Source organism: Balaenoptera acutorostrata, chromosome X (genome assembly GCF_949987535.1).
Source record: "Balaenoptera acutorostrata chromosome X, mBalAcu1.1, whole genome shotgun sequence".
Lineage (NCBI taxonomy): Eukaryota > Metazoa > Chordata > Mammalia > Artiodactyla > Balaenopteridae > Balaenoptera > Balaenoptera acutorostrata.
Window position 1 is genome coordinate 89,285,115 of NC_080085.1, and position 13,937 is coordinate 89,299,051.

The 13,937-nt window shown below is 42.0% G+C and overlaps 1 protein-coding gene across 1 annotated transcript; it reads left to right on the plus strand.

The window, feature by feature from the left end:
- The first annotated feature begins 226 nt into the window (after window positions 1–226).
- On the plus strand, window positions 227–1,566 carry LOC103013732 (protein ARMCX6-like). Its single transcript, XM_007181463.2, has 2 exons — window positions 227–230; window positions 406–1,566. The coding sequence occupies exons 1-2, from the start codon at window positions 227–229 to the stop codon at window positions 954–956; spliced, it is 555 nt and encodes a 184-aa protein (XP_007181525.1). The 3' UTR covers window positions 957–1,566.
- Window positions 1,567–13,937: the final 12,371 nt, after the last annotated feature.

Below are 13,937 nucleotides of genomic sequence, written 5' to 3' on the forward strand. Positions count from 1 at the left end.
GTCCAACAGTCTCCTACCTAGAACACTACAAATTAGATGGCTTTTAAAAGAGTGAGAACCTCCTGTGACTTGTCACAGATATAGAGTGTGCTCGAAATGCTGATTTAGTGAAAGCAGTTCTGGAGGTCAGGGCTAGAAGTTGCTACAGTGTTCATCCACTAATCAGAAGAGGATATAAACACAGTGAGAAACAACCAGAATTGTAGGGAACTTCATATGGATAAGGATGGGTAAGGGGTCTGGTCTTTACTCAAAGAACCAGGAAAAGCCAAGTCCTGGGGATGAGGCTGACATGAGACATGGGCAGTAAGAACCTAGGGCCTCTCAAAGAGGAAATAGTCTGAATGAAGAAAAATCACTCTTTCACTAATGAAAATGAGGACATTTTTTTTAGTGATGCTTAAGATATTGAAAATTTCAGTTGTGTTCTTGGCCTCTCCAAGTGCCCTTTCATTCAGGGAAAAGTGTTGTTAGCTCAGCCCAGGGACACTGGTTTTTCATTTAGCCACGATATCAATAGTCATTTGGCAGGCCTCTCCATTGCTGGAAACACGATCCCTATTCCCGACCCTGCTGTTGAGGCTTTCTGTGCCCCGGATGACTTGAATGCCAGTGTTGCAAATCAGGGCCAGATTAAGATGTACATCAACGAAGTGTGTCGGGAGACTGTGTCACTTTGCTGCAACTCATTTCTGCAGCAGGCCGGATTAAATTTGTTAATAATCATGACAGTTATTAATAACATGCTTGCCAAGTCCGTTTCAGGCTTGAAGTTTCCTTTGATACCAGAGGGAAGTGAATGTGCTGAGGGGCACGTTGTGAAACCCTTGATGGGTTTGTCTGAAAAGCCAGTCTTGGCGGGGGAGTTGCTGGGAGCCCAAATGCTGCTCTCCTTCCTGTCCCTCTTTATCAGGAACGCAAACAGACAGCTTCTCCCAGAAATCCCGGCCTCTTAAATGGCCCCCTCCAACAGGATGGGACTGATCCACCCTGAACCAAAACCCGATCAGTGAACACACACTTGTGTTCTCAATCAAAGACTCTGCAGAGGGTGCTATTGAAGATCCAGCCTTAGCCAATAGCCATATCTCTGGGTGAAAGTTACACTTGCTAAATCCAGGACCACTCTCTTGTTGGCCAGGCAGGGGTTCCCACAGAGCTCTGAGTAACCTCTTGGTTTTGCAGTCTGCAGGCAGTGCGCATTGTAAATTGCTCCCTTGCAGCCTTCTTCCTGTGGTAAAGGGATCATTTCAGCTGTGTGGTGAAAGAACAACATTTTCTAGCCTGACAAGGGATGCCTTGCCTGTGGTGGTCTCCCTGTCTAAGCTGGACCACCTTGTGGAGACCAGACCCATGTGGGAGCTTGTGCCGAAAATGCATTGGTTGCTGCGTAGGTTGAATTCCTTTTCATTTACTCTCTTTTCTTCACGAGCCTATGGATGGTAAACCTATTCAGCAAAACATGTACACTCCCCTTCTATGAGCTGTACTGACTCAGCCTCGTCCACCAAGTCTGCATTTTTATGTATCACCAATAAAGCTGTGTGCTTTAACTGGCAAAAACGAGACATGGTACTTGTCTTTGAGTTTATAGTCTGCGTGAAGAGGAAGCCCAAAATACGCGATCAGTGCTAACTAACTGGGGCATTTGCTCCTGAAAAATGTCCCCCTAGCAGTGCCCACAGGAGGCAAGGGAAGAGATGGGCTGCAGGGTTCAGGATAAGCTCCCAGAAGGAGCTGGGGGTGGGGATGGGGCAGGGGAATGGGGTGGAGGGTGGAATTAAGAAGGACTGTTGGGAGGACTAAAGGAGACAGCACCTGTGAAGCAGGCAGCCCAGTGCCTGATGCAGAGGAATCCTTCCCTCGATGAAGGTGTCTTTCCTCGCCTGCTGGCCTAGAGAGGAAGGTCAGTATCCTTGAGGCTTTGCCTACACATCCTTGGGGGCCACAGGGCAACCCAGCCCTGCACAATTTAGTGCACAGTTATAGCAGTAACAGTTGCTACTTGCTGAGTGCCTGCTTTGTGTTCTCTCTCCTGAGAAGCAGCTGTGAAACCTACTTCCAGGCCCCCTCCCTTCCTTGGGATGCCAAGCTCAAATTCCTGGCTGAGTGAAAAGGCTTGGCCGTTGCTTCCTCTGGGGAACCTCCTTTCTGCCCTATCCCTGGTACTTCTGTGGGATCCAGGAAGGGGACAGTGGAGGCCTCCGTGAATCCCCGAAGGGGTGGGAGGGCAGATGCTGAGGGGCGTGGCATGGCCATGGCTGGTCCATCCATCAGGAGACATATTCATGCCCTCCATCCAAGCCCCTGGCACCCCTTGGAGGAAAGGAAGAACGCAGCCCTGCGCACTGAACCACTCCATGAATCTGGGCAACTCATTCCACCACCCCGTCCCAACATTTCCAGACCCCTCCCAGGAAGCCTCAGCCCCTGCATCACCAAAGCCAGGTTCCCTGCGTGTTTTTTTTTTTTAAATTTATTTATTTATTTATTTTTGGCTGTGTTGGGTCTTCGTTTCTATGCGAGGGCTTTCTCCAGTTGCGGAGAGCGGGGGCCACTCTTCATCGCGGTGCGCGGGCCTCTCACTATCGTGGCCTCTCTTGTTGCGGAGCACAGGCTCCAGACGCGCAGGCTCAGCAATTGTGGCTCACGGGCCCATTTGCTCCGCGGCATGTGGGATCTTCCCAGACCAGGGCTCGAACCCGTGTCCCCTGCATTGGCAGGCAGATTCTTAACCACTGCGCCACCAGGGAAGCCCTCCCTGCGTGTTTTTGATGTGTCGTGAAATGGTTCTCTTCCTCAAAGCCCTGGCTAACAGAGGGGACAAGAAGCTTCCTTTGGGCAGTGCTGCTTCTGAGCCCGGTGCCCTCTCCTGGTCTCCCTGGGATGTGACTCTGGGCCACTGCTCCCTGGGCATCAGCTGTGTACAAGTGCTCTGCCTTCTGACTGCCCTCCTCCATACAGAGCATAGTTTTATTTCAAATTTTTAGTTTTTTTCCAATGTTTTCCTCCCTTCCCCTGGAGTTTGGGGGGCAGGTGGGTTGCCACTCTCCTGCTGGTACTCACCCACCCCACAGTTTGGGCTGACTAGTAGTCATGGGTGCCTGCCAGGGACCCTGCCCCTCCCCAGGCCCTGGCGCCTTGACTGGCCAGCATGTGGCTGTGGTTGCTGCGACATCACACCCCCAGCAACGCTCACCCCGCCGGGGCTTTGTTTGCTGGCTCTGGGGCCCTGTCTTGTTTTCAAAGAGCTGCTAACGTGGTCCCCCCTTTCTCCCAAGCCAGCCTCAGGTGGGCTGGGCAGTCTGTTTCCCACGCAGGATTGCCCTGCGGGCAGCCCCGCATCCACTCGTCCCAGTGGAGCCTGCTGGCCGATGGTGTCTTCAGCGACACCTTATTGCTCAGCCTCTGTGACCTCAGCCCAAAGGCAGAGCACTTCTCCTTCCTCCTGGCTCGGGGTCCCAGATTAACACGTGCTTCCCTCCCGCTCTGCACTCTGCCGAGTCCCCGTTTTGAGTCCTGCCACAGGCAGTAGGTCCACCATCTCCGAGGCAGGCATTTGGTGCTTTCAGGCCACAGCTGACTCCTATCGCAGGGAGGGCCTCGGAGACCTTCTGCCCATCTCCTGAGCAGTTCTGTCACAGGGCAGCCTGCCAGCACTGACGTGTCTCCACGGAGTGGTCTTGGCCCAGGTCAAGAGCCCCCTCTCCATTTGCTGGCACTGCCCTCCCGAAAACACTCCCTGCGTGTGGAAGCGCAGGGCTCTGGTCTGCCCTTCGTTCCTTTGCTGGTTGCTGTGCCAGGGCAGGAGCCCAGTTCCCAGTTCTGCCTACCACAGGGGTGCGGAGGGGCACTTCAGCGGGGGGCGTGGAGGGGGGGCGCGGGGGGCGGGGCGCACGCCTGCCAGTCAGGGCCTGATTAAGACATTCAGAGGCTTTCAGCACTGGAAAGACTAAGGTGCCGCCTCCCATGCTTAATTCAAAAATGAAACAGCAGGGGACCACCAAGCACAAACTAACCCACCTGTCTTCTGCAACCAGATGAGTTTCTTGCCAGGTTTCCCCATGGCAAACATTAGACAAGGTCATCAAAGCTTGGGCTTGTCACACTCTGTGGGGAGGTGCCTGCCTTGATGGGGCCGCCCTAGCCGAAGCTGTCTCTTCGGTAAATCTGGAACTGCCTCCACAGACTGCCCTCCAGCTCCAGAAAGGGCCCTGGATTCCCTTCTTCTTCATCTCATTATCTTGTCTACACTTTGTGCCTGTAGGTACTGATTTCTGCACTAACTCCCAGGGCCCTCCCAGCCTGCTACCTCTCCTGGGAATTTTGTTATTTGACCCCCCACTGCACCCCTCCCTGCCATAAGTGCAGGCAAGGTTGCAGACATCCAGCTTCCCAGCTGGTACACCCAGTCTCACACACTGCATCCCCACGGGGGCCCTTGGTGCCACTCTCAGAGCAGTTTCAACCACAATCCCCTCACTTTGAAATGTCACCAGGGACAGGCACAGCCCTCACCAAGTCAGTCCCTACGCTGGGCCACCACAGCACCTTTTGGCTAAGAGTTTGACAGCTGTGTGGAGCACTGGCCCCCACCTCCTCCTAGAGGCCACCGGTTGGTCTAAGATGCGATGGGCACTGCAGCACAGTCCCGTGGGGCATCAGCCAGGCCCTTGTCTGTCCTCATGCTGCATGGATCACCTTACACTCTGTCACTTCCCCCTTCACTTTACTCACGACCTCCTCTTCCCCTGAAGGCTCATTTTCCCTCATTGCCTCTTGCTTTTGCGTGTGGCTTAGGACGGCCTTCCCCACTTCCCAATTACAAAAGGAGTCTCCTATGTGGTTTCCTAATTCTTTCATACCTTTCCACTTAAAGGGTTGTCTCAGGGATATACTTGGAATTTCCTGGCTCCTTTTCCAAATGGATAACCTGCTAACCCAGCGCCACTTATCACTGCATTCTCACGGTATAATTGGTGCATTCTGGGACCTTCATGCACCCAGCTGAGCATCCCCTCTGTGGCTTCCTGCTGTGGAATTCCTCTTGGGGCACACCCCTTTCTCCCAGAAACCCCTCACTGACTCGGGGACCCTCTGCTCACTGGGTGGCCTGTGGCAGGTGGGGTGCGTGTGTTGGCAGGGAGGGTGTGTTGGTGCCCGTGAGCAGGCGTCTGCCCCAGGTACCTTCTCAGGACGTGCTCTGGCCCACAGGAAACTTAGGAACCCCCCGCCCTGCCTGCTTTAGCACCAAGGGAAATGGGACTGTTTTCTTCCCTCACCAAAACTGCCTCATTTTTGTGAGAGAAAGCAAGTTGGAGCGCACTGTGTTGTGTATATTATTATAAACATTTTATATAATATATTCTGTCATGTATAATTTAAAATTTTCTATTTTAGTAAAAATTATCTGTTTTTAAATCATCATATGAAATTGTGTAGTGATACACAATTAAAGGCATAACACTTTTTGCCTCCTTGTGGATATATTGGGTTTGTATGGGAAAAAGTCAGTAAAAGACTCATTTTTATTTTTCTGTCTTTTGTGCCTTTTGAATTTTGTACTTATATATATATTTTTTCCATCAAAAGTAAGTATTATGGGAAATGATTTTTGCTTGTTTGTATAAAAGCTCTTGATGTAACATTGTTTCTACAGTCAGGGTCCTTTGGTGAACTCTCTTATTATATTTATTATTTTGCCTCTTTTTTCTTTCTGACTTTTTAACTAGAGAAACATAGTTTACAAATTATGACAGTTTTATCTCCTCTTATTCAATATTTTATAGCTTGTTTCTTTTTCTTATCTCATTGCACTGTCAAGGACCTCCAGAGCAACAGTATTGATGATACAGTGCATACTTGTCATGTTTCTGATTTTAATGGCTGATGTTTCAGCAGTGAGGTTGATATTTGCTGTAGGTTTTTGAATAATATAATATGTCATCTATCTATATAATAGAATTTATAAAGCAGTAAAAATAGGTGAACTAGATCTCTACAGATCATTCTAGACAATTCTCAGAAACCTAATGTTGAGTGAAATAAGCAATTTGTAGAAAGATACAATATAATGCCATTTATATAATTTTAAGATTATAAAACAATACTATATATTATTTTGGATACAAAATTAAAAATGGGTACTGAAAGATGCACATCAATTTTACAATATCACTTGCTTCTGGGAAGAGATTGAGGAAAATGTGACCCTAACAATTTTATAGTTTAATTTTGTCTATTAATAAAGAAATTTTAAACAAATACAACAAAGTGTTAATGTTTGTTGTTAATTATGAATGATTTATATGTAGATCTTCATTATTCTTCTCTGTATTTTTCCTTTTTTTAATTAAAAAGAAACCTGCATTTTGTGTCCAATACAATGAATTAAAAAACCCTCATCTAGACATATCGCCAAGAAATTTTAGAATAATAAGGATTAAAAGGAGACCCTAAAGTTTCTCAACGGTAGGAATAAAGTCATCTACAAAGCAGAACTGGCATCAGACATGTTATTCATAATACTGGATATGATATGACAATGTATAAATGCCTTCAGATTCTTAGAAAATATGCTTTTCTCTAGTATTCTATTTCTAAACAGACATACCCACATATCAAATAGGTATGTGATGACCATACAGATGTTTTCAGGACTGGAAGTACACAAATTTTTCCTCTTGTGGACCTTCTCTTAGGAAATTATTTGAACATGGACTTCAAGAAAAGAAGGTAGTAATCAAGTCAAAGGTAAATATGGAATCAAGGAAATGGTGATCACAATTTGGGAAAGCAATAAAGGTTAGTTTTAAGATGACAGCTAAATAACAGTTTCCTGGTTTATCAGACCAAAGTGGAGCAAGAAGACAGAAGATTTGGGGTAGTAAGTGAACAAAAGGGGACTTGTTAAAATCAATGGAGAGGTTAGAAGAACTAGAGGGTATGATACAGGCAAATAAGGGAAGAAAAACAATTAGAAGGACCTCTAAGAAAATATTACAGTAATAGCCCCCAATGGACCATGCCTCCTTGTTACCATACCATTGTATAATCCCCTCCCACACTGAATCTGGGCCTGGCATGTGATTTGCTTTGGCCAGTTTGAACATTAGAAAACATGACCCATGAAGAGGCTTGAACAGTGCATTTTCAGTGGGCATTACACTCTTCCTGCTCTGAAACCACCATGTGCTAAGAAGACTAGCCTGCTAGAGGATGAGACCATGTAGAACAGACATGAACTGTTCTGAGGACCCCTAGGAAGAGCTGCCAGATAAAATACAGGACTCCCAGTTAAATTTGAATTTCAGATGAACATAAAACATTTTTCAGTATAAGTATGTCCCAAATATTGCATGGGGCATACTTATACTAAAACAATTATTAATTATTTAACTGGAATTCAAATTTAACTGGGCATCCTGTATTTTTATTTGTTACATCTGCCAACCTTAGTCAGAGGAAAATCAGCCCCCAACTGATTTGCCAGCTGACTCCAGTCACATAAATGACCTCAGGCAAGACTAGCAGAAGAACCAACTAGTGCAAATTCCTGATACACAAAATAATGAGCAAATAAAATGTCTTTTTTAAGCTACTGAATTTTGGAGTGCTTTGTTAGGCAGCAATCAACAACAGACTTAAAAAAAAAAACAAAGTGCAAAGTGTGTACTTGCTTCAAATATGCAGCAAATTAAGATAAAGAGTGAGTTCAGCATTTGAAGGATTATAAGGAAAAAGAATCTATTTAGTCTTGAATCTAACAGCAGTATCCTTTAAGTGACTCAAGTCAAGAGCCTTGACCTCGGATTCCAGAACATTTCTAAGTGACTATAGTGGACCAGATTGAAGCAAAAGCTAATCTTAGGTGTCTGTGGGATCCGGCCATGTCACCTAGGATGGTGCAGGCTTGAATGAGCTCCTAAGTTACTAAGTAAATATTCTCAGGATAAGTTGCATCCATACACTAATAAAATTGATTTATAACTTACACGTAGTTCTACCATACCAGACGACAGTGCATGAGTGGACCATGGCTACATGGCTCCCAGAACAGTCTGAAGTGACCAAATACATATAAAGGCAACCCTCTGCATCCCAAGAAAGACCTACGTTGAACATGTGAAGGCACCTGAGGGAGTCAGGTGGTATCATCATCAAAAGGGTGTCTTCATGGGGTCTTGAAAGCAAGGGGAACTTACCCTTCTAATGGAGAAAATGTTCCTAGTTTTTTTGCTTTACATAGCCTTATGTCTATTTCTCTATATCTATCTATCTATCTATCTATCTATCTATCTCTATCGTGAGTTCCAGTTAACTTTTACATTATGTTCTATAACAACCAAGTCTTCCATTAAAGCTTTCTGCCTTCAACTCTATGCATTGAAAATCAATAAACAGTATATACTTTTTATTGAAGTATAGTTGACTAACAATATTATATTAGTTTCAGGTGTACAGCATACTGATTCAGTACTTTTACAGATTAAAAGTTATTACAAGATAATGGTTATAATTCCCTGTGCTATACAATATATGCTTGTTGCTTATCTATTTTATACATAGTAGTTTGTATCTCTTAATCCCATACCCCTAACTTGCCCCTCCCCCCTTCTCTCTCCCCTCTGGTAACCACTAGTTTGTTTTCTGTATCTGTGAGTCTGTTTCTGTTTTGCTATATTGGATTATTTTTTAGATTCCACATATAAGTGATATCATACAGTATTTGTCTTTCTCTGTCTGACATTTCACTGAGCATAATATTCTCTAAGTCTATCCACATTGCTGCAAATGGCAGAATTTCATTCTTTTTTAATGGGTAATATTCATATATATATCTCACATCTTCTTAATCCATTTGTCTGTTGAAGAACACTTGGGTTGCTTCTTTGTCTTGGCTATTGTAAATAGTGCTGCTATGAACATTGGGGTGCATGTATCTTTTCGAATTAGTTTTTTCATTTTTCCCAGGTATATACCTAGGAGTGGAATTGCTGGATCATATGGTAGTTCTATTTTTAATTTTTTTAGGAACCTCCATACTGTTTCCCATAGTGGCTGTACCAATTTACATTCCTACCAACAGTGTACAAGGGTTTCCTTTTCTTCACATCCTCTCCAACATCCGTTATTTGTAGACTTTTTGATGATAGCCATTCTGACAGGTGTGAGGTGGTAACTCGTTTTGATTTGCATTCCTCTAATAACTAGCCATGTTGAGAATCTTTTTATGTGCCTGTTAGCCATCTGTATGTCTTCTTTGGAAAAATGTCTATTCAGGTCTTCTGCCCATTTTTTGATTGCGTTGTTTGTTTTTTTGATATTGAGTTGTATAAGCTATTTATATGCTTTGGATATTAACACCTTGTCTGTTATCATTTGCAAATATTTTCTCCCATTCTGTAACTGTCTTTTCATTTTGTCAATGGTTTCCTTTGCTGTGCAAAAACTTTTAAGTTTAGTGAGGTCCCATTTGTTTATTTTTGTTTTATTTCTTTTGCCTTAAAAAAACAGATCCAAAAATATATTGCTGTGATTTATGTCAAAGAATGTTCTGCCTATGTTTTCTTCTAGGAGTTTTAAGGTTTCAGGTCTTACATTTAGGTCTTTAATCCATTTTGAATTTGTTTTTGTATGTGGTATGAGGGAATGTTCTAATCTCATTGTTTTACATGTAGCTGTCCAATATTCCCAGCACCACTTATTGAAGAGGTTGTCTTTTCTCCATTGTATATTCTTGCCTCCTTTGTCATAGATTAATTGACCACAGGTGTGTGGGTTTATTTCTGGGCTCTTTATTCTCTTCCATTACTCTATGTGTCTGTTTTGTGCCAGTATCATGCTGTTTTGATACTGTGGCTTTGTTGAATAGTCTGAAGTCTGAAAGGGTGCTACCTCCAGTTTTGTTCTTTTTTTCTCAAGCTTGCTTTGGCAATTCAGGGTCTTTTGTGGTTCCATATGAATTTTAGGGTTATTTGTTCTAGTTCTGTGAAAAATGTCCTAGGTATTTTGATAGGGATTGCATTGAATCTGTAGATTGCTTTAGGTAGTATGGCCATTTTAACAATATTAATTCTTCCAATCTAAGAACACAGAATATTTTTCCATATCTTTGTATCATCTTCAATTTCTTTCCTTAATGTTTCGTGAACAGTATTTAGATGATTATGACTATATAAATGCTGTTCATTGCTGAGCTGAAGTAGTCTCCTAACATGTGAATCTATTTTGTATAGTTTTAGAAAATGATTCACATATCACCTGTGAGGAGGAAATTTTAAGTAGGCATGAGACAATAAAATATAGCTGACAGAATGTGGGATGTAGAAGAAGATGATAAAAGACAGAAGAAAAGACAGCAGAGCTGATATCCTCATTTTATAAAGTGAGAAGTGAACAAGTCCTGCTGGAAGTTTATGAAACAAAATAAAGGTTTATGTATATAATTTAAAGTTAAATTTAGCTACTTTATTTAGTTTAATTGATTTTATGGCCTACTTCCTCCATAAGAAAGCAAGCTTAATAAAGGCTATGTCTGTCTTGCTCACTACCGAATTCTAAATGTTTTGAATAGTGCTTGGCACACAGTGGTGTTCAATAAATAATTGTTGACTGTATGATTAAACTAAAATAATAATAACACTACAAACATCAGGCATAAGAGAAAGGAAGGAAGGGCTGTAAGATTAATGAGCTAAGTGTCCTATTTACATATCAGAAGTTCATTAGAGTACAATTATATTTTTGGCATTTTGAAGATGACCACAAGAACAGTTCTCAGTCTTGGCACTATCAACGTTTTGGGCTGGGGGCTGCCTTGTGTACGGGAGGATCCCTGGCATCTACCCACAAGATGCCAGTAGCACACCTGTCCTCTGTTGTGACAACCAAATATGTCTCCAGACACTGACAAATGTAGTCTGGAAGCAAAATCACCCCTGGTTGAGAAACACTGCATCAGAAGAAGCTAACATCAGATAAGTGAAGAAAAGTTGCCTCTGGACTCTAGAGAGTGGTCCTGAGTCTAGGGAAGAGCAGGAGGGGAAATGACTCATTTTCATCATAAACTCTGTACTAATTGCTTTGCTATTATGTATGTATTGTTCTGATAATGTTAACATTTGTAAAAAATATTAAATAAGTGGAATAAAAGGGATTTTGAGATAGGCTAGCAATATGGGATGAGAGAGAAGGAAGGAGTCAGTAATGACTAGGTTTCTGGCAGGTGCAACTGAGTGGATGGTGATTGTGCTCACCAAGACAGGGAAGACAGGAAGGGAAACAGTTTTGGTGTGGGACTGGGGAATGATGACTCCAATTTCAAATTTGTTGAAGTTGAAATATCTGTGGGATATGAAATCTGTAGGCATCAAATAAATTAATCTTGGACTCTGGATATATAGACTTGTGAGTCATTAACATACAGGTGATAACTGAAGCCATGGCAATGGATGAGATTCCTGGAAAGAGAAGAGACTTGAGAACAGGACCTCAAGATACAGAGCGTGTAACGTTCTTGTCTTTTTCAAGTACCTGCCTCTTTAAAATTAATTAGGGCCATATTGTAAATATTGTTTAACATACTTTTAAAACAAATTTCTCTTTGCAAACATAATGCACATTTATTGAAGATATTTCTCAAAAATATCTAGATAAGCACAAATTCCTGTCCAGACCCAAAATTGCAGCTTGAATGCTAGACAATCAAATTGAGTAGACACTGAGCACTAATTATGTGCAGGACAGATAGAGATTCAATAGTAAACAAAACAGGTACCATTCTTGGGTTCATAGAACTTATCATCTAGTGGGGAATACAGGCAAAGAAAATGGAAAATACAATGGAGTGTGATGAATGCTAAGAAAATTAATCATGAAAAGCCACTTCAACTAAAGATGCAATAAGATGTGATTTAAGCATCTTTTGTGTCACCCAATTTTCTCTTAATTGGCACAAGCTCAGTTACTGGGACAGGAAGAAACTTTGTTGTGTGTTACTTTTCCCCCTGTGTCATGTAGTAAGAACGCTCAGGAAGGCTGGCAGAGAACATGGAGTTATTTGTCTTTCTGGGCCTGACTAGAGGCTCTGTCCAAACTAAGGCTCACAGTATGCTGGGCTCTAACTCCTTCACAGAGAACATCTCCATGAATTGTAAATTAGTTTTATGCTTTACAGTCTGTTTAGTTAATTTTCCAGAAACTCTCTAGCTGTGACTCTACTTTCTCAAGTAAGCCACAAGACAACAATGAATTCCAGAAAAGAAAAAGACTGTTTCTTCCTCCCTTCCTTCCTTCCTTCCTTCCTTCCTTCTTTATTCCTTTCTTTCTTTCTTATTATGGTAAGAACACTTAACATGAGATCTACCCTCTTAACAAATTTGTGTATTTCTTAAAGATAAGGAGCATGCACAACTTGACATCTGGAGCCACCATGGAGCAGAAGATCCATAATAAGAAGGAAAGAGAGATTGGGCCAAATAAGGAGTCACAAAGGTCATATTTGCAGGAAGTAATCTGTCCCCAGAAAGCATTAGAGATGAGTGTGGCCTCGAGCAGCAGGAGAGAAGAGAGAATGCACTTTTAGCAGCCCCACAGCTACCTCTCTCTAATGACTTGAGCCATATAAAATATTCTTGGTATCAGACAATCCTGGCCCTTGTCCTAGATGAACATTCTGCAAAAAACTGGTTCAATAAAACCTGATATCCCTCAAAGATGGGGAATCAAAATGGAACTGACACAAGAGGTAAACAGAGGTAATGCAAGGGAAAAAAGAAGAAAAGGGACCTGAAAAATGCATGGCAGATAAAGAAAACTCATCTGAAAAATAGTAGGTGAAAATTGTCACCAGATATTTCACCATGAATTAGAAAGTTTTAATGAAGCAATTAAGCAAGAGCTCACGAAAAGGATGGTAAGACAAGAATGAGCTGAAATGTGAGCTGTCAGGCCTCAGGGAAAATGTAGAAGAAATTTAACAATCACAGAGATGAAGGCAAAAGTGACAGGAAAGGAAGAAACCTTAGCAAAAGTCTAGCAATTAGTGTCAAATCTATGCAAATTTAAGACGAAGACCAAAACAAATGTGGTGATTATGGTTACAGAACAAATGTAATGGTGATAAACCCAGATGGAGTAGAAATGATATAATTAGCAACAATTGGGAGAGAAAGAAAGAAAAAGAAAGTGAGAGGTAATGTAAATATGTTGGTTTTCTTATCCTTAGTACCTGGGGGTCAAAAGATGACATCTAAAGCAGACAAATCTGGCAATAGGGGTCCAAGTATATTGAGTAGTAAAAAGACAAACACTAAGAAATATAATTTAATCAACTAAAATTGGGTAGATGAAAAAAGGAAAGAGAGGGGAAGAAAAAGAAATATGTATAATATGTAAATATGTATAACCATTGAATCATTATTTCTAATATCAAGAAAAATGGTGAAAAACCCTAAATATCCACACATAAGGGACTGACTAAATAATTATGGCATATTTATACAATAAAATACTATTCAACTATAAACTAAAAAGCAATTTTTATGTAATGATATCAAAGGATTGACAAGATTATTATATGTCTGTGAATATATATATACAAACATATATTACATATTTTGCCATATATTCCCTCCCTCTCTCTATATATAGATGCACAAGAAATTGATAATATTGCCTCTGGTGGGGGAAAACTGGGTAGTGGTGACACAGAGGTGAGAGAAAGATTTACAATGTATACCCTTTGTTATTTTTTGAATTTTGAACCATTAGGCTCCTACTTATTTTTTTTAATAAATTAAATTTAAATTTAAGATGGAATATAAAGAATTGGTTGACCTGTCTTTGCCCAGCCTTGTGGATATAATGCTATGTGAGATGCCTGATATACACTTTGTAGAGCTTCCTGACTCCACATACATCTCTCTCTGTTCTAG